The sequence below is a fragment of the Mycteria americana genome, chromosome 1 (genome assembly GCF_035582795.1).
Source record: "Mycteria americana isolate JAX WOST 10 ecotype Jacksonville Zoo and Gardens chromosome 1, USCA_MyAme_1.0, whole genome shotgun sequence".
Classification (NCBI taxonomy): Eukaryota; Metazoa; Chordata; class Aves; order Ciconiiformes; family Ciconiidae; genus Mycteria; species Mycteria americana.
The window spans coordinates 210,810,059-210,834,480 of NC_134365.1; the positions used below are offsets into that span (position 1 = coordinate 210,810,059).

A 24,422-nucleotide genomic window follows, 5' to 3' on the forward strand; every position below is an offset into this window, starting at 1 on the left:
CATTCATGCCATGGAGACATACACCAGGGAAGAGTTTGTCATGCACCTCTACATGTCATCACCCCTTTTTAGAGGGCATGATGCGAGAAGAGAGCCTGGCCATGGTCCTTCACCACTTCCTTGCTTTTTACTCCTCACTTCAGGATGTTTGGAGGCTGTAGATGGAAAAATCTCCACTCTACTTAAAACCTGAGATACTTCAGATGGCATCAAAGACCTATCTTTGAAATGTAAATGAAGCATAACCCCTGAAAAGACTGATAAACAAGAAGAAAATGGATGTTTCCTTCCTTTTTGCTGCTGGGTAAATGGAGGAATGGACAGGGAGAGGACAAAGCTGTGGCAGCTGCAAGCTGTTATGGCTTAGGCTGCTATGGGTCTGCTCTCTGCATCTCTTTGCTATGCCACCCACAGTCTCTTTAGGAGCTGGCAGTGCTCTCAGGAGCACAATTTAGCAGGACATAAATCTGACAGATGACTGGTTCAGGATTTAGTAGAACTAGATGGGCTCTGGGGAGATTGGGGTGAGCAGTCCAGCCTGGCCTAGGAAGACAGACAGCAAGGATTTTGAGATGATGGTGGTGGGGACTGAAGTGCCCAGGAATTATTCTTGTTTTGAGGGACTTGTTTTCCATGTTAACTGCTGCTTCCAAACTCCTAAGGAAAAGTCTGTCCTTAGATCTTGCTGAAGAGTCCTTTCCTTTGTCTTACTCTCAAACACAGACACCTTCCCTCATCTAACTCGTCCCAAGCCTGCTCCCATGTGGACAGAGGAGACATGACAGTAGTGTTCCCAGTGTTACACCTGGATTGTCAACAAAACAGCATCGACAACATCATGGAGCAAATAACAAAACAAGGGAATAATATAAATCAGCTCCTTTTTTTTTATATATTAACCATAGGTATTCATTCATCAAACTCCAGCAAGGCAGACGCTGGCTCACGTTTGGCCATGAATTTGTGTGTGATTGTACTGTATCGATACAGCCACCTACAGAAAAGAGATTTCCACTTCCAGAGAGGTTTAGGACATCGGAATTTCTTTTCATTTAGTTTCACACTGAAGCTCACAAATACCATGAAAAAAATTGCATGAGTGATGGAAAGAAAAAAATTGCATGGGTGATGGAAAGAAAAGGTATATACATTTTGGATTGACTACAATACCTGGGTTTGAGTTTAGCTTCCTACTAGAATATAAAACCCAAGATAAAAATTGACGTACAAAAAATTTAACAGGTATTTTTCTATATGAAAAATTTCAATTCCATGAGAACTATTTTCCTCACTAGAAACTGAGACTTATTTGCTACACTTCTTCAAAGACTTTTAAATCACGTGCCAGTGACATTTTGCATGTTATGCATCAGCTCTGAATGCAAATGCCAATTCTGTGTACATTAAGAGTGAGGCAGAGTTGACATTGCCAACTGCAACTCTACCACTGAATTTCTCAGTTTTTAAGATGTTGTTAGAGCGTCAGTCTGGAGCAAATGCAGCACTGGCTTACGCTTCTCTTGCCATGATTATGGGCCTGCTTCCGCCTTTTTTGGAGGTTGTTCAGTGATTTACATTACTGTTTCTATCCCTGATAGAACAAAGGTTCATTCTCTGCCCAGACATGCTCACTTGATCAAGAACCTACATGTATAACAACACAGAATTGTATCTGAATAAACGCTGAGCGTATTATGTCTGGAAGAACATATAGGTATGTGTTAGCTTGAAAGAGGTATTATCATTCATGCGTTAAAATGCTTTTATATACGGCCTTTGTAGCTCAAACTGAAAAAAAAAAAGAACATCCTTACCAGGGAGCGTAATTGGTGTCTCAGGTTGTTCTTCACAACCCACTTCTTCTATACCATGTGCACTTACTGAATAAGGCCTGCTGGCTTTGTTCTTAAATACGATCAGTACAGAGTCACCAACCTCGGCATGGAGTAACGGCCCTAAATTAAAACAGGAGACGCTGCTGATTAATGCTGCTTTTCTGAATTTTAACAGACTTTCAATAGCTTGGCCTAGGAAAGGAACAATGGTCTTTCTCAAAACCCTCAGGCTTTTCTGTTCTTTCAGTGAAGCCATCAAAACTGGTCTGTTATGTTAGCTGATGAAAAGCTCCAATAAATAATCCAATGAAAAGCTCCAATGAAAATAATCTTTTTTCTTTTCAGTCAATGAGAAGAACTGTTCACTCTGGAAACAGGTCTTTGAACAGCTTGTTTTTAAGGAAAAGTTTTGTGGATGGTTTTTGTATCTCTCAAAATTTTATTTCTTAAACTGGTAACGGCTTTTTTTTAAATTATTTTTTCATTTTTGCACTGCAAAAGAGGAAATTCCTAGAGAGTGTTGACTACTTTATGACCAGTTGTTGCCCACTTCTCGTCCCATAAAAAACACGAGCTGATGGTTATTTTATGACAGGCGCAACATTTTGTCTTGCCCAATTTCAGATACAAATCCAGCTCCTTAATATTGACTTAATCTACCTACAAGAGCCTCCACCATGTTACATGCTCTGATGTTAAGGTGAATCCTGGAATTGTCATTTTTGCATCCTCCCTGTAAGTACTCCTTAAGAAACTCCTTATTCCACGTTAACAACACTAGGAAAACTCTTTGGTTTTGGAAAGCAATTGTCCCACTTATCAGGCTCACTCTGTGAGCCATGAGAGCTACTTGCCCAGGATTTCCAAGTGTTCTTCCTCCTCCGTCCTCGTTTTGCGCTGTGTGAAGTTGCTGTTTGTGTACTCCCTGTAAACCACTTTCTTGTATTTTGAACCGATCAGATCTTCTGCTTGGCTCAGGAAAACATGCCCATAGCTGCAAAATAAAAAGGCAAAAATCAAAAGCTCTAAACCTTACGTATCTAAAGGCTAGTAACTGTTGTGTTATTCACAATAGAAGTGATAAGAATACACGGCTTGGTCCAATGTGCTGATTGATGTGAAGCCCTGCATGCTGCAAGAGATTTTAAACAGCAAACAACAAGGATAATGCTGACTAAATGCACACCCTCTTCAAACAGGTAAAGCTGAGGATATGTTGCACTCACCACAAACTTTTGGAAACACAAATCCTTCACCAGAGCTATCAGAGTAGAGATAAGTTCAAGGTAAGAGGGGGTTTGGGCACTCTCTCCAGCTGCATCCTCCGCTCCAATAAAAGATACTGCCTGTCCCTGCAAACCTGAATCCTCTTATCACGATGGCTGCTTTCACTATCTTGGCTATTAGTCAGCCACAGGAAGATGATAACCGAAGCCCAACCTTGCAAAAGCAAATGCCATCATCTCAGATAAGAGGGGGCTGCTTTACCCTGCCCTCCTGCTGCTATGTACTGCGCAGGGCTGGATGCTTTCCCAGCATGAGGATAAGGCGAGAAATGTATTTTCCCTTCTGCACCTGGCAGAGGATGCTTTTATGTGCCCTCCAGGTTTGTGCAGTCACCCACAGCTTGTTGCTGCTCCTGTGGGATCCCAGAGGGCTGACTCGCCAGCAGAGGACACTCGCCACCGGCTGCGGAGCAAAGCCTTCACCCTCTTCTGGGAGCAGCTCAGTCTCCTGGCAGCTCATCTCCAAGGTGCCCCTGGCAGGGGAGTTGTAAGGCTGGCTCACAACATACTAAATACAAGCAAAAAATGCCCCAGGAACACCGCTTACTGTAGTAATACACTGTGCAACAGCAGCCTTTAACAATACTGGAGTGAGTATTTTCTTTAAACATGCTTCATCATCTGTGACTCTTCAGGTATGCTTTCTACCAACTCCACTGTACTCTTCCTCTTTGCAGGGTGCAATTTCCCAGTCACTTTTCTAAGGTTTATTTTTGAAATATGTTCACTGTTCCTTTTTGTTTTCACCAAAGTGGTCTCAGAGACCTCCCTATGCAATATGATCTGGAACACGTATGTTCTGCACATGCTTTTTATTCCTTAGCACAGTGCAGTGTAGCTGTGATTCACTTGTGGCTGTTACTGCGTTCTGACTTTTCCAGGGGAGCCAGGGGCTACCACGCTGCAGTGAAGCAGGCTCAGCACCTCCCTAATGCAGCTTCACTGCTTGCAGGGGCTCACGTCTGGGACAGGTACCTGGGTTTTTTCCCTGTGAAAACCAGAGCACTGGAATGGGGAGACTGGGAAGGGTGAGGAAGGGACAGGAGGGGGTTGGGGGGCATCGTGGTAGGGTTGAGCCAGGGCTGGAACGCACACATGGATTTAGGGGCTTGGAAGCCTTCTTGGGTTCAACAGCATTACAAGACACTGTAGGATGAAAACATTTTAAAATGCTGCCTATGAACTAGTCTAGTCTGAGAGGCTGTCATCTGATAAATAAGTTTTCTCTTATTTTGTTTGGCAAAGTGTGCCTCCTGAAAAGTACGAGGCTGGCTTCGTGAAAGGATGCTTCAAAGTTCCCCCTCCATTATGAGTGTGCCCCATGCCCACAAGCATTCTTTGCTTTGAGTACCTTTCCTCATTGCTGCTGATGTTGTAAATCTTCGGTGCCGAGCTCTTATTTGAGGCATAGTCCCACTCCACCTCCTCCGCAGCGATGTAGTAGAGCCTCATGGCTCCATGCTGCTGCTGGGCTCGGGTGGTATTACGGCAGCTGCTGACCTCGTAGAGTTGTTTCATCCCACCGGCAAAGTGATCAAAAGTCCTGCAAACCACTTTGAATGTGCCTGGAAAGGAAAGCCATGGGATTTAGGCAATTCAAAAAACTTTAAAAAGCAGCTTGGCAAGTTAGGTCCTGTGCCTTGTACATCTCTGATCTGTCCTGAAACAAACCTAATCCGTGATGCTGTATGGAAAGCCAAGCGAGGGGATACTTACATCACTCAGAGCTCGCTGGCTTTGAAAAATTAAGGGGACTGAAGGAAAAACAAGTTGATAAAATGGATGTGCACCAATCATCTCCTTTAGTCACCACATGCTCTATGGTCCCAAGATGTAAGAGGATGGGGATTCAGGCTGACATTCACGCACTCAAGAGTAAACATGCACATAAGACACTGCAGGATTGTGGCCTGTAACTCCTACATTACAGCAGGTTCTTCAACTAAAAGCAAAATGTGAACGCAGACACAAATGGAGATCCATAAGTCAGCAAGTAACTTTTTGCTCCATAGTAAACACTAGCCTGCTCCATCTTCGCTCAAAAATCTCCATAAATTACTTCTAACTATTTGAGTTAGATTAGCTTAGCCAAGGGAGCTCTGAAAAGCAATTGATTAGATGTCTGGCAGCAGGAACTAACTTGCCAGTAAGCCTTCACCCGTGCTGCCCATGCTGCATACATGCCCACGGGGAGCACGAGAAGACGTAGGAGGAGTGTGCATTGCAAACACTGATAAAGGCATGGAGAAACCAGGTGTGTGTTTCAGAGGTGCTGTTTCCTTGTCCCTGAGCACAGAGCCACTGTGCCAGCCGAGGGTGCGTGAGAGCCTTCACTGAGCTCCTGCAGCTGTCCGGTGTAATCAGGCTAACGGAGGCCTCTTAGAGACTTTGCAATACAGATGCAGACCCATTATAGAAGAATGCCTCTAACAAACGAGAAGATGCTGCTTATAACCATTTGTTTATATGTACCTATATGGTATAAAAACAACTGAGTTAAACTGCAACTTTCTGTCCCTTTGCTCTCCCTCCATGAAAGGCCAAACCACCATGGGCCATTTTTTTGTAGCTCTGGTGGTCAAAGGCTGCAGTGACAGTGGGAGCATCTTTTGGCATGTCCATGGGCAGATTTTAACATTTGTACTCTCCTTCCCATTTACTCAAGCAGAAGCTGACCACAATGTAGTCGTGCGTAGCTCCACCTGCTAGCCCTCTTGTGAAGGAGGAAAGCATTTTCACAGCTGCTTTGTATGTGAGTCAGTGATGGAACCAAAATCAGACCCGCAGCTCTGTCCAGGCTGGACCTCAGTCCATTCCTTGTGCTTCTAGGACAAAAGTGGTGAAAAAAGTAAAATAACATGCATTTAAAGAAAATCACTTGCATTGGTGATTGTAAAGATCTGATAATTCATTTCATTTCCCTTATTGCCAGTAGAAGGTTAGCTGGCAAAAATTAATAATGTCCTAGAATATATTGTTTAGTGTGAATCCTGCAGTGCAGTTTCATGACAGATGGTGGAAATGTATGGGATATGCATAAGGAAAGAAGCTGCTGTTTTATAGACACCAGCAACAGAGGTCTAACCTGGCACGTACACAAGGCCAACATATTTATATCAGGTGCTCCGGCCAAGGATGGCCCTTGACATAGCCTTGTACAACTCTCATGGCTCTGTTGATTTAAACAGAGTTGCACCAATGTAAAGAGAAGTAACGTTGCACTCTTTGTCATGAAGCTTATCTGGTGTCTCCAACAAACCCATTCACCCTCTCTGAGTTTGAAGAATGTATCACTGGATTATATATGAGAATAAAAACTATCTTTAATGTGTACACTTCTGAAGAAACTCCTAAAGACTATTATTGAAAACCTATTACTGAAGTCCTGAAATACCTTAAATGATGCTGACTATCTACATAGCAGTGAATTTTATCTTTGCTAAAAAAGCCTGTTTTGAGAGTTATGGAAATTCTGTGAGCATCCCCTTAGCTATCCCTCTGCCTGCTGCTCTGCCTATCCCAAGGTCATCAAAGCCTCCGCTCTTTGGTGCACATATATGTTTGATTTATAGCACCTTCCCAGAAGAGTAGCCCAGCCTGAATTCTCAGCTACGCCAGGTCCCCACAGTCTCCATGCTTTCAGGCTCCCTTGTGCAGAGCAGAGTGTCTAACCGACTGTTATTTTGGCTGCCTGATTTCTGCACGTGGCAAACCACCAAGATAAGTTCATGAACATACCCACACGGTCTGGCTGCATCAGCGCTGTCCCTGATAAATGAGGAAACAAGGCCAGCCCGTCCCTCGTCGTCCCTCTCAGGTTGATGGTGTTTCCTTGGAAATGAACCCCGTGCATGTCGTAGTGACTGCCCAGCCCGATGAGGTGCCAGGAGACCTTGTCATCCTTGCACATGGCCAGGCCTGGCAGATTACCGAACAAGTAGCCGTTGACAGCTGGAGAAGAAGGAAAGAGCCGAGTTGGCACCAGGTCGATAGAAACTCATCACTCATCACTCACCTTCCCGGCAAGAGATTCGTGACTCAGCAAGTCGCGGCATTAATTAAAGGGGCATTTTGTGAAGCAAAGGTAGCACTGGATGACACCAAATTAATATCCCAATGCTATTCCTATAAACTCTGAGCTTCTACATTTTTTTTTAGTCTGTAAAATCTCGTAATAGCCCTTTGCAGTGATGTAGCACTTCTCTGAGCTTTTCAGGGTGCCTCACAGACACCAGTTAAGTTTATAAATTAGGTACCTCCTTTCAGCCTGGAGAATGTATAACCGGAGCATTGAGGCCATGGAGTGGGCCATAAAGCATCCAAGTGATAAATTTGGTTCTGATAGAGCCTTTTTATGTGAATTTTTACTTTTGATTTCCACTTTTACTTCCAAAAGGTGTATCTCTTTCTTTCACAAGGGTGTTACGAGGCTAAAGTCCCTAATTCTCAAATGCTCTCTGCAATCACTGGGTGAAAGATATTATGGCAGAACAAAACTTTAGTATGAGATACCACCTCATAACAGAAGAATGAAATAGATGTCTCCAGAAAGCCCTAAAGTTCCCTAACAATATATATTCTCAGTGCTCTTCAGAAAACTAAAGCAAAGAGAGGTTATGTGATTTGCTCAAGTCTGTCATGTCAGGAATAACTTGAAGGAGGTCCATGCAGAAGTCAGATACTTACATCCAGAAGTGATGTTTTAAAATATTATTGGCCATTCCCCTAGTCTTTGCCTCTCCTCTTCCAGAGGTGGTCACTTCCCAAGTGGGAGCTGGCAGAGCGGAGCACATGGACCTTCATTGTCTGAGTCAGTGCCAACGCCAGCAGTGAAATTTAAATCACCAGTGAACATGGGCCTCTTCTGCAGTTGGTGCCTGAATCTGGCATTAAGCTTTTTTATAGACCCAAGTGTTGTAGCTAAAAGCTACACTCTGTTCCCTTTCTCCAGGTGTAGTTGGTAGGTGGATGCATTCAGTGCTAATGTGACTGGAGTTTCAACATGCACTGCAAGGGCATCAGGAGCTGGCCACAAGCTGACTGACAGCTTTCCACCTCACCCACCAGCGCACTGCAGTCAGCTATGAATGATGATAAAATCTGCCAACTCATCTTCCTAATATGATTGAGGAAAAGGTACCATTAACAGATATTAGATATTTCATACCATGCATTTTGTTGGATTCCTTGAAATCTGCATCATTTTCATCTACTTTTGAAGGGTCTCCAGTAAATGCTTCAATATTCTTGTTCAGATACCAGCTGTCATTCTCATCGAAGATTGAAAAGAGGAGGTAAAATTCTCTGTCTATTCCTTTCTGTAGACAAGAGGGAAGCCAAGACATTAAAGTCTGTGCAGAATTACCCAAGTAAAAATGATTTTTTTTTTAACAAAGCTTTCTTTCCCCCCAAAATTGCAGCCGCCTTCTTACTATGTCCTTGTAGAGACAGGGATTGGCACTCTTCCATCAGCCAGAAGGATAAATATAAAGTGTCCATTACTTACTTAGGGTGGGAAGATGCATTCATTGCTAATAAGTGCATAGGAAAACCTAGGGATGAGCCAGAATACTGGGGAACAACAGTTTCATTTTCCTAACCATCCCCTTAGGTCAGCTTTTACCCTGAGGAATGACATTTGTTTAGTCTCTTAAAACTGAGCTGGGAACTGGGCAAATTGGCCCATATGGGAACTCCCCAGTGCACCACCCTGCTGTTAGGGACAAGTAGATGTCCACGTTGGGCACCTGCGTCCCGTCGTGATTCAGTGTGTTCTTCCGACAGACCAGCAAAGGCCCCACGAGGCCAGAGTTGGTGTCCTTGACGGCATCGGTGGCCGAGTAGTACAGATAGGTCAGGCATGGGGGGTCACTTTCTGTTGGACCTCCATTTGCAGGTACCCTCCATTTGTATGTGAAGGTTTCACCTGGCTTAACGTGGGCTCCTGGCTTCATATAGCCTGCAGAAAGAAAATTGAGAAGCACCAAGGTTACAGGAAGGTTTTGTCTTCCTGAATACAAGCTTTATCTGGGAGTCAGACATAGCTGCTGATTTCTGTGGACAAGCTCCCCCTTGCAGCCACAGCTTGAGCGCCATCCCATAGTCTGGGCACTTATGCCATGGGGACATCTCACCGGAGTCCTGTGCCATGGGGACAACCAAGCCCATTCCTTGCAGAACAAGTTTAGCTGCTTCACCCAGACACCTTCCAACACTATCTGAATTACCTGGATTCAATCAGACAAGACATGCAGAGCTCATCCTTGTGCTTAAACGGCTTCCTCTAATGTTTGTAGCTTACCTGCCCTATTGTGAGATTCATCTGCGGCATGAACACAGACTCCGGCTTTTCATTAAGCACCAACAAAACAATTACATCAGTGAGCGGAGCTGCAGCTGTGGCTCTTTAGAAATTCAGAACAAATCTGATCCTGGTAATTGTTTCTTTTTGATTTTGTAGCAATGCACAGGAACCTCTGTCAGAGTCTCCAGAGGCCGGTTGCTATGACTTTTTTTGGAAGCTACTTTTAAAGGATTTGGGCCATTGTCTGCTGCCTTGCGCAGGGTGCATGTATCACCAGTCGTGTAATTCAGCCACTGTAAAAGTGTTGGTATCCACTCAGAGGACTTACAAAAGGGACTTAAAAGGAAAGTTGGGAAGACGGGTCAGCCCTGCACCCTTTGCAGAAAAAAAGTGCTAAGTAACTGTTCTGGTCTTTGCTATGAGGAAGATCAAATCAGAAATTTTGTTTAACGCTTAGGCATCCATTGACTGGATTTTCTCAGGTGTGTCTGGCAGCAGCAAACTGCACCAATCCAATACTCCTCTCTAATAGTCCAAGAGAATTCTCTTGAAAACTTAGACATGAGTGAAAATAGCAGTATTACATGTGAACACATACTATTTGCCGCAAACCACAATACAAAGTAGAGTACTGCTTCAACAGTATCTGATACTACTGGATTCATCCTGCAACAGTGCTCAATAAGGAGAACAGTGATTTGGAGTTAAAAACCCTCTGAGATTGGACAAGTGTCAAATGCAACATGGAAGAGTATTTCCTGACAGTACAATTGAAAAAAGATGTCTGCAGACGTCTGTAGATGTCTGTAGGTGTGTTTATGTACAGTATTTTCACACGAATAAGCTGTACTCAGACAATGCACAGCCTTGAAAAATCATTTACCTTCAGTGTAAACCTACACAAGTGTTACAAGGAGAGAAGAAGGGGCAGAAACATTGTTGATGAATCTGGAGTCAGGTTCCTCTCCAAAGACCCAGACGTGTGCAGCACACACTGCTGCTGAATTGTAGGATTTGGTTTGATTTTGCTCCACACCAAAGCATGCAATGCTGATGGGTGCTACTACTGGGGGGCATTAAATGAAAGCACGGCAAGACTGTGAGCAGAGGGAAACTGCGCTTCCACCAGGGAACTACATGACATGGGTGGCATTAGGATGTGTGCAGATAACTTCAAGGCTGAACTCAAGCCAGTTGTTTCGTGATGCATTGGGGCCTGCTGGCAAATTCGTTGTGTTGCAAGGTCAGCAACTAGAGACAACAGAATTTAATAAAGCCTTCTGTATTGCTTTTATTTTACAATGTTATGAATTTTACATGTTGACCTAAATCTTTTAGCACAGTTCTCAAAAGAGGGATTATGTCCCATGAGTTGCTTTCTGGTGTGTTGTAGTGGGAACAAAGCAATTTAGACAACAAGAAACTTACCTTTCTTTTCAGTGCTGCAAATGCAGCAAAAACTTTTTCAGACACCACAATATTATCTCTTTAGGCACTATGGATGAGATTCAGCTCACCTTACTTGAGCCATCTAAAGCTTAGTCCCTAACCCAAACTCTAGGTTTCTTCTGTAGTTGATGGAGACAGAAATGCATCTCCAGAGGGTGACCTACTCTCTCCTAAAATAGGTGTTCAAAGTAAATGGGACTTCTCATCCTCTGAAGGGTTTGTTTCTTGTCACTGACTGAAAAAGGTGCCTACCAATTAAACATGACATTTAACATTTAATGGTTAAACTTAGGTGATAAAGATCCTGTCCTTGCACAAAATGAGAGGAAGCCTTTGGTAAATGCTCAGTTTAATCATTTACATATTTATGAGGATTAATAAGGATTATCGCTGCTTCACATTCCAGGTCAATCAGATAAAAGCTGCGTCCGACACTGACTATTCTGACAGTGAAGCAAGGGCAATGCCCAACCTTGATTAAAGAATCAGGAGTGAAGCAACCCAGACCATGTGGATAGCTATATCCAAAGGCTCAGCAGGGGCATCATGCCAGATCCTAAGCTTCGTAATTCTGGAGCATGTCCAGAGGACATCCACTGACTGCAATTGAGTGATATTAGATTAGAACTAATATAAATTGGATTGTGCTTGTGACTTTTGCTCAACATGGACTTCAGCTTGTTTTAGATGCCTTGTCTGACACATGTCCAAGGGGAAGAACCAGCACATTGGCAGACTGGGGAGTCCCGTGGGTTGTGACATGTAGGGTAGATACAAACTAATCAAATCGTCCCTTCTGTGCCTTAACATCCACAAAAAGGGCAAACCTGCAGAGCAACAGAAGATCTTTAGACTCAAGTATCCTGGATGTGACGATACAGCAGTACAGTCAAAACTTACCATCTAAGTAGGGAGCACCTTCCGACAGCTTGCTGAAGCTTACACCGTGGGCCATAATGCTATAGCTTCTTTTGGCTTTGTTGGCAAAAGTAACTAGCACTGTATCTCCCACTTCAGCTTTTATAATGGGGCCTTAAAAAAAGAGGGTGAGGGAAGGTATTAGAAGAACTACCCTCTAACATATTTCCATCTAAACAAGAGAGGGCTGACTTGGCAGCTGCATGCACAAAATTCCCCTCTGGACCCAAGTGGATCTGCATTCAAACCCAGTGTAATGAGAGAAGGCGAAAATATTCACTGTACCAAGTATTCCCAGGTGCTTCATGTCCTCTGACAAAATCTTCTTCTTACTGAACGTTGCGTCAGTATATTCCACATAACGAACTTTCCAGTATTGCCCTCCTATTCTGTCAGTCCCTTGTGTGAAATATATTGCAGATTCACTGTGGAATTAACAAATCCGACTGGTTAAATAATTGGAGGTTCAGGCAGAATGCTTCATTTCGGATAAAGTTATTACTCCAAACACAGGAGAAATGACCCCCCAAGTTACTAGTTTGCATACACTTTTCCAGCAGACAAAGGGAGGTATTACTGGTCTGAATTACAGTTATAAATTAGTTAACAAATGGGCATTCATTGTGCATTAGACTTTCATGTGTTTAACCCCAACTTACTGAGGGAGACATCTATGTCAACTTACCTCTAACTACCTTAGGGCAAGACCTGTGCCATTACCTGTGCACAGTGTGTCTCTCATCCTCATTAGCTTTCCTGGGAGATACTGTAATACAATTTGTCTTCATCAGTAATAACAGGGGGAAAAAATCTACCGTTGTGGCACCTCTGAGATACACCGATTGTAAGTGTGAAAGCTGCCTGAGGAGTCTCGACATAGGGTCATTAACTCTGTTGAACTTTGCATACCTCACCAGGGTTCACTTTCTCCATGGACTTAATGGAGCAAGCTAAGTGCTTCCAGAAGGCAACTCTGAGCATCGCAGTTATGAATCTAACTTCCTGACAAGGTTGTTTAAATTCATTCTTCCCTGCCCCTTTCAATTAAAATTAATAACAGTGCAGGACCTAGCCCTGGTGAATCACTGGGGAAGTCTCACCCAGACTCCTGAAATTAAAGCACAACAGGAGAGGACTTACCTGCCAGTGGCGTTTAAACCCTGCCCAGTGAATTTATCATAACCGTCAGGTCCATAATTCCAGAGCACTTCTTCAGCAGCGATATAGTATCTTCTCGTGTGACTGAGTGGTGAAGGCCGAGACAGGTTTTTTTGGCAGATCTGAACATCATACAGTGCCTCCATGCCACCTGGGAGGAGAAAGAGTCTGGAGACAGTCCTTGGCCAGCTGCAGAGTCAGCAATCTCATGGATACAAATGCACATTCAAAACTCTCTATGAGCTACATGGATTAGAAACAATTACTAGGGTAAATTTCTATTTTTAAAGACTTCCTCTGCCTACACTGGGCCAGATGCTAGCACCCTTCTCTTGCAAGGTGGTACTTTATGCCACAGGTGAAACCCACTGACATCAATGACACTCTTTAGTGGGCTTATTTACTCAATTCCTTAATCTGGGTAAGGACGGTAGAATGATTTTGGGGGGCAGAGTGCCTCCTGAAGCGTGCAAAATGGCATCATCTCCCCTTGACTTTCATTGAAATAGAGAGGCTGGTTATTACTACACTAAAAGTATTTGTTGCTTGCCAGGATCAAGTCTGTTTTGCCTGATCCAAATCCCACTGAAATCAATGTGCAAGTTCTTAAAAGTAAAAATTCTCCCAGCTCGTCTCTGATATGATAATTATACATTGCCTGCTCTCATAAGACCTAGTTTATAATACGTGCTTTCAGGCTCTCACACCACACAAACATCACAACATCACCATCAAATTCCTTCACGTAAAGGTTTCTGAACACACTGCCATTTTTGTCTGATTTCTGTAAAGGAAAAAGCTATGAAGTGTTCAGCTGGCATGATTTTTCTCTATGTGTAAGTACTTATCTACAACAAAAAGTGATGATGAAGGCTCCTCTCATTGCTCATCAAAGTCTGCATTTTACATAGAAAGTGTGGTGTCAGCACTGGGTCTAGCAAGCCTTCCTCATATGAATTACACAGCTAAGTCATTCATACTAGCTGAAGATTTGGCCCAACATGTGTAATTTCCACTGGTGACTAAACTCATATTCATGATATTTATCTGGTGAAATAGTTCCAAACTGTTCAGTTAGTCACAAAAAAAAGTGTCAAATCCTGCTTCCCCTGGAAACATCTCTCGGTTTTCTTTTCCCAGCATAATAGAGGCTGGAACTTCTGAAAGGATCAGGGAGATCTACAGCAGCGTACCTCGTAAGTGCTCATTAACCTGGCATGTTATGAGCCACCTCCCAGGGTTCCCGGGAGTCATCTCTGCTGTGATGAATGTTGCTGGGAACAGACCGATGACATCTGCCCTCTGGTCTCTGTTAGTGAACGTGTGGCCGTAGAAATACGCAGCGTGGATATCTATCTCACTTCCCATGCCAAACAAGTGCCAGGACATGGAAGTGTCAGCACACATCTCCAAGCCGGGGAGATTGCCATAAATATAACCATTAATAGCTAAAAACAAAAATATGAGACTTTATGAGAGGTGAAAGAGAAATGCCAAGTGCCTCTGACCCCATTTCTAAGGATGATCCTTTTCTGGCCCAGAAAAGAAACTGTCTGAATGTCCACACTGAATAAGGCCCTCACAGGCTCCTTGATGAGGAGTAACATTTTGAACATACAGGTTACACCCCTGGATGATCAAATGGCCCAAATTCTCTGGTTGGGTCTGTGAAAAACTTCCTGGGTGATACCAAGATGTTGCAAAGGCCAAGTCATCACCAAAAAGGCCTGATAATGAAGTTAACTTGTTCTGCAACTGTTTAGCATGTCTGAAATCTATTTCCTCTTATTCTGAGTCATAAATATGCCATTATATGCCAGGCTTAAGCAATTTAGATTTGAAAATTATGATATCAGTCAAATCAGTCTAGTCAGCTGGCTCTTCCTCAGCTTCCACACTTGACAATGTATCAGGACACTAGGAGAATAAGACTCATATTTTGCAAAATATTTTAGCTCCTAGGCTCCATGGAACAACCCCAATACAGAGAAGTATCTGGATTTAACTTCTTAGACCAGATCTCCAAATGGCACAGAGTACTATCGGCCAATGGATCTCTGAAGGGCAGGAGAGGTTGTACTAGCCAGCCCACCATCCACAAGGCCCTTTGAGAAATGCTGGGCTTTTCCAATATACACATCTCAAAGTGCTCTGCAGCTTGCTTCTCTCTTTTCACAGTTGGTCAAACAGCCACCAAATGGCTTAAATCTGTTGCCTAAGATAAAATGCTAAATAAGTGGCAGAGCTGGGCATGAATGCCAAATCTCCTTTCTGCAAACCAGTGTGTTGTGCTGTATTTAGGGAAAGGCTTTTTATCAACACAGTACTTCAACATCCTGACCCATTCCTTGCTGATACAGATAAAGAAGAGATATCACAAGGGACAGAAATGAATTTTCTGGACAGAAATTTCATTCAGTCCTACTGAAATGAAAAGAGCCTAGTCTCTGCTGTAGGTCACCATTTGTTCAAGAGTCCTGCTCACCATGCATTCGATTGCTGGTCTGGAAACCTCCATCCTCTTTGTCAACTGTGGCTGGTTCTAAGCAGAAGGTGTTTATATTCTCATCGAGGTACCAGCTGAAGTTTTCATCTACAATGCTAAACATCAGGGCAAAAGCGTTAGCAGCACCAGTCCCTTCTATTGAGGTCTCATCTGCAGTTCCTAAATTGCAAACGAAAAGGAAAGTGATAAAAAAAGCCTTGGAGGGGATTGAATTTAAAAGTGACAATAGCTTCAGAGCACTCAAGGAAATATGGTGCTCTGCCCGTGGTCTATAGGGCAGGATGAATCTCACCTAATTTTGCTCTTCTAAGACATCTTGACCCCCCCTCCAACAGCCTTTGAATGGATGAGTGCCTCCACAAGGCAGTTCATCTTGTCTAAATCAATCTGATATTTCAGGATCTCTTTGACTTGACATAAGCACAAGTACCTGCCAATATCTGTGGTCCCATTTTCCCCATCTTTGGCCCACTGCACCCAACCCTGCCCTTTAGTCAGTGTTAGCATCTGTGTGCTTACACAGTGAGCCAGGTCATGGGCCTGATCCAGCCAGAAACCAGTGACTTTTTTTTTTGACCAGGAATTAAGGAAAGGCAAGTGGTAGCCTGCATTTCTGTTGCATTGAAGCAACTGGTGAAGCGTACCCTCAGAATGGCCATCTAAATGTGTCTCACTCTCCATGGAGCGACGAGTAAGCCTCAAAAATTATCTGGGACTAGATACTTAGATTTCAAAAGGCTGAAGGCAGGATGAATATAATCTATTCAGGCTAAGTATCACTAGCTGAGTGACCATTTAGGGAACAACCTGAGACTATAGCAGTGGCAATACTGAGTAGTCTATTACTAACTGTTGGCAGGTTTAGACTTCATCTAATTGTCCGGTCTACTTCTGAATCCATGAAAACTTTTGCTTCCCCTGTATCCTATGGGAAGGAGTCCCAGAGCCTTGCTGTCAGTCCTGTAAGGAGCCACCCACCACCATTGGACAGAGGACTCCAGCAGTAGCATCATGCAGATATCCACCTTGATGACTTCAAGACCAAACATGCATATAACCTGGCCTTTCACACCAGGATTGTTTTGAATGTGCTGTCTCCTAGCTTGATGTATTATCCCATAGTTATCAGCTCAGTTTCACATATTCAGGCAGTTCTGCAGATTGCAGAGGCTCTCCGGGAGAATAAAAGTCTGAGACATTTTAATTGTGTGAGTTAAGCTGGAGACCAGGCCTATCCTTTCCATGTTGAAGTCTTTCTCTTCTTCATATATAAAACCTGCTTCACTTACATGTTCTGTGTATAAAATCAGGACTGTTTTTGTACTGTGGGAGGTACTGGGAAGAGGTGGCAGAGTTGCACGTGTCTCAGGGGGACAGGGGGTGATGGCTCAGCTGATAGAGGGGATACATGGTCCCTGATGGCTCCAGTAGAAAATTAGCAGACTGCAAAGCACATGGGACAGGCTGTCACGTCAGCTGCTCAGCACATGTTCCCATATGGTTGTGAGATACAACTTGTGAGCAAAAATAAATATATAACACATATGGGGAAAAAATTACAAAGAACATTGGGCTTTCAAATATGTAAATGGCAGTGCTGAAGTCACCCACCCAGCCCTAATTGCGTTTCCTGGGCAATGAGTCCTTTGCTCATCCTGAAATGATCCCCGTTTGGGAACATTTAGTTTTGGTCTTGGCCACAACCGGCTGGCCACAGAGCATGCTTCAGTCCCTCCACCAGCCGAGGCAAATCTCTCGTGAAGCCAAAGGGGAGCAGGAAGGGGGTTGTCCCAGAGCTACAATACCTACCCTGGGATGCTCCTGGAATGGCCCAGCTATTCCTTGCCCCTTTTTATGGGCTATGTAGGGATAGACTCTAGACCATCATGTTTATACCTGTAAGCAAAAATGACTGTTAAGATGCCAAGCTTGGCAGAGGGGCTTGCTTTATCAGTGTTTCTAGCTCAGTACCTTTTTTACAAACCAGCAGTGGCCCAATTAAACCAGATGCAATATCTCTTGGTGTGTCAATGTGAGAATGGTAAATCCAAGTCAAGCAGTTTGAGTCTGCCAAAGTTGGGGAATAATCTTTCCTTACTGGCCATGTGTATGTGTAATTTCCACCCGGAACAACAAAGTCGTCCTCTTTGCTTTTACCGCCAGTTCCATCAGGGTAAAGTGCTCCTAATACATTAAAAGGAAAAAGAAAGCTTTTAGCCCCCCTTTAGCTGTTTTCCTTAAATAAATGTGTAATTTCTTCTTTTTTTTAATCACAGATTTATAAAATAATAACAGCACTCATAAACACAGAATCACTGGGAATTGTGAAAAAATTGAGAAGTTCTGGTAAAACTGTCAAAAAAACGTTGAGAGTTAAAATCCATTATTTATCAGTAGACAAAGCTTTAAAAATGCATTAACAGGCTCTAATTTTTCCTTGGGTCTTTACTCTCATCAGTCATCTACACATTGTATCAGCTAACATTGTGTATCTTCTCACAGAAAACTGATGAGAGTAATGAATGTAGGCAAATCCATACAGTCCTCTAACCAAAATACACATGCATAGGTTTGGGATTCTGAAAATTTAATCATGCCTGTTATAGCCCTATAGAGAGGAAAACATTTGACTTACAAGAACTCCATCCATTCAAACGATCTAGAAGTAGAAGGAAGGAGGGAAGATGCTTCAGTGACTTATAATTCAGGAAAATAATTGAGGAAAAAAGACCTACCTAACCTGTTTCAGTACTGGATTTATCCCAGGCGTCGAAGGTTTGTGGCAAAAAGTTTTAAGAGACGAGGCTGCTCCTGTTTTTAGTCATCAGCTGCAATTACTGATGAGTTTATGAGAGGGTGATCTAAAGTCCTCTGATGTCAATGGCCAGAACAATAAATACTTGGACAAATTTTTAGCCATGATATTAGCTACTCCAGGGGAAAAGGAGAGGAAAAGGCAAACCAGCTTTTACCTTCAGAGTCCTTGTCATAGAAGACCCCGTGCGGATGCACAGAATATGGGCGGGAAGCAAAGTTTTTTAGATGGACGATAAAGACATCCTCTTCTTCTGCCTTCAGGACTGGCCCGAGGAACCCCAGCCAGGCTGCTTTGGGGATCTCCTGGGAGTAAGTGTCATCTGTGAATTGCCTAAAAACAGCCTTTTTGTACACACGTCCTATCCGGTTGGCTCCTCTTGTTGCATACACACTTGCAAACCTAGTGTTGGGAAGGGAAAATAATTTAGAGACAAAAAACCTCCTTCAAGAGTTGATCAAATAAGTGGTGCTTGCAGCGCAGATAAATAGTTCCCTGGGACATATCACATAGCTGGTGGAATAGAAGCTGAGGAGTAAACCTGGACAGTGCTAGTAGGGTCCAAGCCCCTTTCTGTACAGTAACAGTCATCCTACTTGCAGGCCTGGTCTTTAGCATGGTTACTACAAGTCTTCACTTGAGGACCAGCCACTCAGGCCTTTCTGTACAGTTTTAGCAGCTTCTCCCTCTTTTGAAGGTTTGAAACCTCACATCTGAAAGCATGACTGTTCAGAAGGAAAACAAAACCAAATTAAGTTTTTTCAAAAGCCAATAAGAATGGTTCTAATCAACTAGTTTGACACCCCAGAAGAGTAGCATGAAATATTTTTTGCATGAAATGCATCATTTCTACATTCCAGAGTCTATGTTTATAGCAACTTCAAGAGGTGGAGAACCCACCATATGGTCAGTGGTTGACATATTATAGCTATTAAATACCTGCTCCCTTCAAATCCTGAATTGCATTTGTAGTCTAATATCTTCTAGCTCCACAGTCCAGCCACTGGTTCCCATCAAGCCCTCTTGCAGATCAAAGACGCCACATACCGTCAAGAGCTTCTTTTCTATGCAGGCACTTGCATAAGTTTTAATTAATTGACTAAATTGCCTTCTACCCTTTTTCTGGACAAACCAAGTACATTGACATTCTTTATGCCACAAATCTTTCCCGAAGCTCTTTTCTGAAAGCCTTCCAATATTGCTCTCTTTTGAAGTCTGAACACAAGAACTTCACGCAATAGGCAAGTAGTATTCCAGCTAAAGCCAGACGTACTCCTACTCAATATTTCTTACACAACTGAGAATTAGTTTTGCCCTTTTAGCTATAACATCATACTGGCAACCTGTGTTCACCCCATCTGTTATGATGTAAAATCTTTTTTTACTTCTCTCCAGGTTACAGCTGACAAGTATGATATACATTCTTCATCCTTAAATATCCCACACAAAGAGGGTAGAAATGAACCCCTTTGCTACACAACCACCAGTGGACTCCACGACCAATTTCACCATAGTTGACTGCTCCATGACTTTTTGCATTCCCTGAAGATTGTTTGAACTTTCATGCTTCCTAGCAAACTCATTAAAAAGCTGAGCTAAATTTTCCTGAAGTATCACTGGCAGAAATAGAGCAATTTCATATTTATAGTGAGTTTTTGTGACTGGCCAGTTCACCTGCTTGAACCCATTTCGTTTAGGTGCTTTTGTGCAGTGACAACACCCTAAGTGTTGGATGTCACGTGAGTTGAAAGGTATGATTTGCTATAATTTCTTCACCATAAGATCCACTACTGGCCCTTTTCAAGCCATCTCTGCTTGACACCATAACTCACAACATCCCCCATCTGTGGTCATTACACCTCCTTGGCCACTGTCTAAACCAGATCCCTGAAGTGATCCAGATATAAAAGCCTCCAAAAAGAATGCTTTCTCATTTGGAAAATGTGCTTTATAACAAGCCAAGAGCTATTTTGGCAGAAATTAAAACATTGCCAATGCTACTGCTGTGGCAGAAACAGTTGGCTAGGAGGGAAGGGAAGGGACAGAAACTTCTCAGTCTACTTCTTCACAGAATAATGTATGTCAGATAAATATACCCCAAAAGCGTGGTTGAGGAATGAGTTGCCAATAAGTCTGGATTTTCAGTGAATTAGCAGGTCTGTGGTAACCGTCTGTGTGCACAGCAAGACCTGGCAAGTCACACCATGCTCACCAAGGAGAAGATACCTTCCAGTGCCTGGGGGGAAGAGCTGCTACAAGAGCCCTTACCACAGAGTAGTAGGTCGTGTCAGTAGTAGTGCAGTGTAAATGCACATGCTTCCTTACCTCATGGCAATGTATTCATGTGGCTATGCCCTAATTCGAAGTATAAATTGATTTTTAAAATTATTTCTAAGAAATTTTCTCTAGAAAAAAATCAAATAGATTTTTTTTCAGAAAGTACTTATTTTCAGGAGATATTTCTCAGCAGAATTTTTTCCATTTTCATCAGCCACCAAATATTTTAAATGAGGTGCTGCAGTGGCACCATGCTTTCCCCATGATGACAATGCCCTTATGCCCTTGGCTTTCTGGCCAGACAACATTGCACACTCTCCCATAACTTCACACCAATGGGATAAGCTGTGTCTCCTGCAGAAGGAGAACTGTACCCCCAAAAAATGCACTTCTTGATCAGGCTTTGGCAAATGCTTGACATGAGCCTAACTCTTTTAAATGCATAGATCAGGGACCCCAAAATCTATTTAGGTATTGAGGTTCAAGAGATCGCCCTGAGAAAACCCTGTAGGTTTAGGAACCAGAGACTTCCTCGGGGCCTAAAGCCATGCTGTAGCATCTCTGTTGGCTAGATCTGTGCCTGTCTCCTACTTAAAGACATCTAGGAGTCAGGAAAAGCAGTCTTTTTAGTGCCAGCTCTCTGAAAGGAGGCCAATTCAAATCCTCCACCCGTTCAGAGCTGCAGAGCCCACTGTCGGTGCAACGGGATCACTCCCACTGTGCAATGCAAGAGTCATGGAGCCAGAAAGGGATCACAGCATGAAAGGAGCAACCTGGCCTCTTGGCCCTGGTTAATTAAGGGGTTTGTTTAATTATTGTCCAAAAGAAAACAACCAATCAACTCTGGGAGACAAATCCTACATGCCACTGATGCCCTTGCTGTTGCATTACAGACTCAGGCTCTTTCATAGCTTCCTTTCCTTCTAGATCCACACTCTCCAAAGGGCAGAAGAGTTTCCTACACAAAATGCCCTGATGTTTGGGAGTTTCTTGGAGTGCAGACACTTCAGCCTTACTCCTCTTTCCGTCTGGGAGGGGTAGAGCCCAGTTCTTCTACCTATACAGAGGCATGTATTTTCAGCACGTCCTTTTGGTTGCCCTCAGTACCCAAGAACAGAGCACGCTGGTTGTTGTGAGTCCCACTCTAGGTGTCCAGGCTGTCCATTTCCTCCAAGAGGACTTTTGGGTGCCCACCTCAGCCTTGCAAGTAGCTGGTAGCTCTGTGCCTCTACAAGTGTTGCTGTGCTGCACATTACAGTGCTTGAAGTCCTTTGCAGAAAGACTACCCACACTGGAGCTAACAGTATCAGCCATATGAAGCTCGTAGAAAGGATGCATGGGTAACGAGTGACTTCTCCTCTGCACTCCCAGATGCCTGGATCATGGGCATGTGGCCACACTGTGGGGCTGGTACCTCTTCCCAGTGCCACAGTGCAGCCAGTGGATGTGTCAGAGGCAGCTGGCACGGGCTCAGTGCCATGGGCCCTGCTGCTCCATCAGTGGGACACAGGGGTTTCCCCCCATCCCTCTTCTTTCTTTCTTTCAGTGATAGCTTCTTCTCAGTGCTCCATGAAGTCTCTGCTGCCAGTGCCATCCGTACTAGCACATCTCCCACCCCACAGTTCCTTACTACCCTTCTCCAGAGTCCCTCAGAGATTTTCTCGGCTTCAGGATAGTGTCCTGATGACTTTTCATCACCTGCCTTTGACAATAGTTCTCAAACACCATTCCCTGTCTTCTTTTGATCGTGTCTGCTTCCTTGGGAAACACTTCACATTTTCAGTCACTGAGTGAAACATCCCAGTTTCATTCTTTTCCACCCACTGACTTTCCAATATGTTATTGCAGCAGTGGCTTCTCCAAATGCTGTAATGGTTAAACATATGCAATTATCTGAATGTGCCTTTGCCTCTTTCTTCCAGTGTTCACAATGTGCCTAGTCTACTGGGTACCCCTTGCCAAAATGTCTCCTATCTGTCATTCCTCTCTTGTCACAAGAAGACAAACCTTCTCCCTGCTTCTTCATGCTCCCCTGCTCACTTCAAACTGTTTCATTCTCCTGGTGGCTTTGTGATATCACTGCCTGAATGTCTTCCATCTTTCTGGTGTTGTGCAGATGTAAGAGCTGCTCTTCTAAATGTTGAGTATCTCCCTCCAACTCAGTTGTCAGCCTGCACTTTGTGCGCAGAAAGTCGTGATGATCAGCCAGTCCCACTTCTTGCAGGAAAGGGGAATACTCCAGCCTCTGGAGCTGTACCCATGCTAGCTTCCTAAATTCCCTCCTTCATACCCTCCAGTCAGGCCAGTCTTGAGGTTACATAGAGAGGTAAGCAGGCTTGCGAATCAGGGCATAAAAAATCTTCTTCAGACTACGAAAATCATGCAAATCCTGCCTTTATTTCTGTGCCTGATTTCATTTTGCCAGTTGACCACTCTCAGCAGTTCTTAAGCTCCAACAAAAGTTGGCAATGCACATGAGTGGGACAGGGAGTTATTAATAGGGAATTAAGTCTAATTCCTTAAAATAAGTATTAACATAATCACAGACATCCATCTCCCTGCAACGATGAGCACTACGACTCTTCCAAATGAGAGAAAGAGTAAAACAAGAGCGTCAGGTAGATTCTACTTCAAATCAAGACTAGACATGCAGATAATCTGCCATCTCAGGGTAGGACCACGAGTTAGGGTAGGACCATGAGTTAAGTGTAATTTCTACACCTATTTCTTTTATCACACAGAAAAAGTATTTTGCCAATATTTTACTGTGTTTATGTTACCTTTTATCTTAAGAAACAAAGCTACAAGCTAACAGAGGTTATTTTTTTCAAGAGGTGCTTACATAAGTACTATGTAAGTACTATGTATGCTTACATAAGTACTATGCAGTAAGAAATGGAAAGAGCTACACATTGCATGGCCAAACAGACAGCTCCCCAGTAGACTGGAGCCGGATCCCTTGCTGATACAATTTCGAAGCCTGCTGAGTTTGTTTGCTGCTGTAATCACCACTGAAAAATCAGCACTTCAAATAACTACCAGATGTGGAGTCCCAAATTTTCTCCTGTGGTTAACATGCCCAATAGCCACTGTACGCCCCTGGGTGCAACTGTAGGCAAATGCAAACTTTCTTTTATTACCATTGTTCCACTAAAGTCCCATAGATTTTACACTAACAACCATTTAAACAACTATTTTTATGGGGTTTTTCCCTTTCATCTGTTGGTGGTGAACCCTTGCTCACTCTCTACCCTCTTCACATACTCTACGGCTGGGTTTATAACAAGATTTTTTTCCTCAGAGTTCCCCATTTTTCCTGTGGCTGGAGTAAGCCAGGACAGTGCCCATGGCTCCAGGCTGCCCCAATCATTTTAATCCCTGGGTCATGTAACTTGTTCAGGGTAACCCTCTGCCAAACCATGACTCCCGTGCTAAGGCCAATGCAATGTCTGTACTGGAGGGATGGCCAGTGGAGGGGGACTGGTGGTGCCAACTCACATTTGTAGATAGTGCCCTGACCACGAAGCTTCAAACAACAACGTAAGTTGTGTGGCCTCAAAAGAGAGAGACGCAATGTCCTCAAAGGATGTTTTAGGCCTTTTCTGACCCACGCGAGCCGCGGAAGAGGTCAATCAAACCCATAAAATCTTAGACGAAGCTCTGAGTCACTAGTTAAGTGTAGCCATAATGGTTTCTCTCCTAGAATAAACTTCTGCTTCCCCTGAAGTCAATAACAAAACTCCTCTCAGGCTTCATTAGAGCCAGGATTTCACCTCGAATGCCCTTTTGATGTTGACCCTTCCCACAATGATCGTCTCCGCTGATGCAATTGGGTCATTTGGCTGCATGATGACTCAGCCATTAGTTTAGCATC

The 24,422-nt window shown here is 43.5% G+C and overlaps 1 protein-coding gene across 1 annotated transcript in view; it reads right to left on the reverse strand.

The window, feature by feature from the left end:
• Nucleotides 1-24,422, reverse strand: part of HEPHL1 (hephaestin like 1) — a 33,680-nt gene that overhangs the window by 5,492 nt on the left and 3,766 nt on the right. The window contains exons 2-14 of the mRNA XM_075492023.1: nucleotides 18,429-18,673; nucleotides 17,428-17,640; nucleotides 15,436-15,615; nucleotides 14,144-14,398; nucleotides 12,933-13,101; nucleotides 12,078-12,217; nucleotides 11,775-11,906; nucleotides 8,869-9,080; nucleotides 8,289-8,439; nucleotides 6,860-7,072; nucleotides 4,473-4,686; nucleotides 2,690-2,829; nucleotides 1,815-1,955 (exon numbers count right to left, since the gene is read on the reverse strand). Coding sequence (XP_075348138.1) covers nucleotides 1,815-1,955; nucleotides 2,690-2,829; nucleotides 4,473-4,686; nucleotides 6,860-7,072; nucleotides 8,289-8,439; nucleotides 8,869-9,080; nucleotides 11,775-11,906; nucleotides 12,078-12,217; nucleotides 12,933-13,101; nucleotides 14,144-14,398; nucleotides 15,436-15,615; nucleotides 17,428-17,640; nucleotides 18,429-18,673 — 2,405 coding nt within the window. The remainder of the gene's footprint in view (nucleotides 1-1,814; nucleotides 1,956-2,689; nucleotides 2,830-4,472; nucleotides 4,687-6,859; nucleotides 7,073-8,288; nucleotides 8,440-8,868; nucleotides 9,081-11,774; nucleotides 11,907-12,077; nucleotides 12,218-12,932; nucleotides 13,102-14,143; nucleotides 14,399-15,435; nucleotides 15,616-17,427; nucleotides 17,641-18,428; nucleotides 18,674-24,422) is intronic.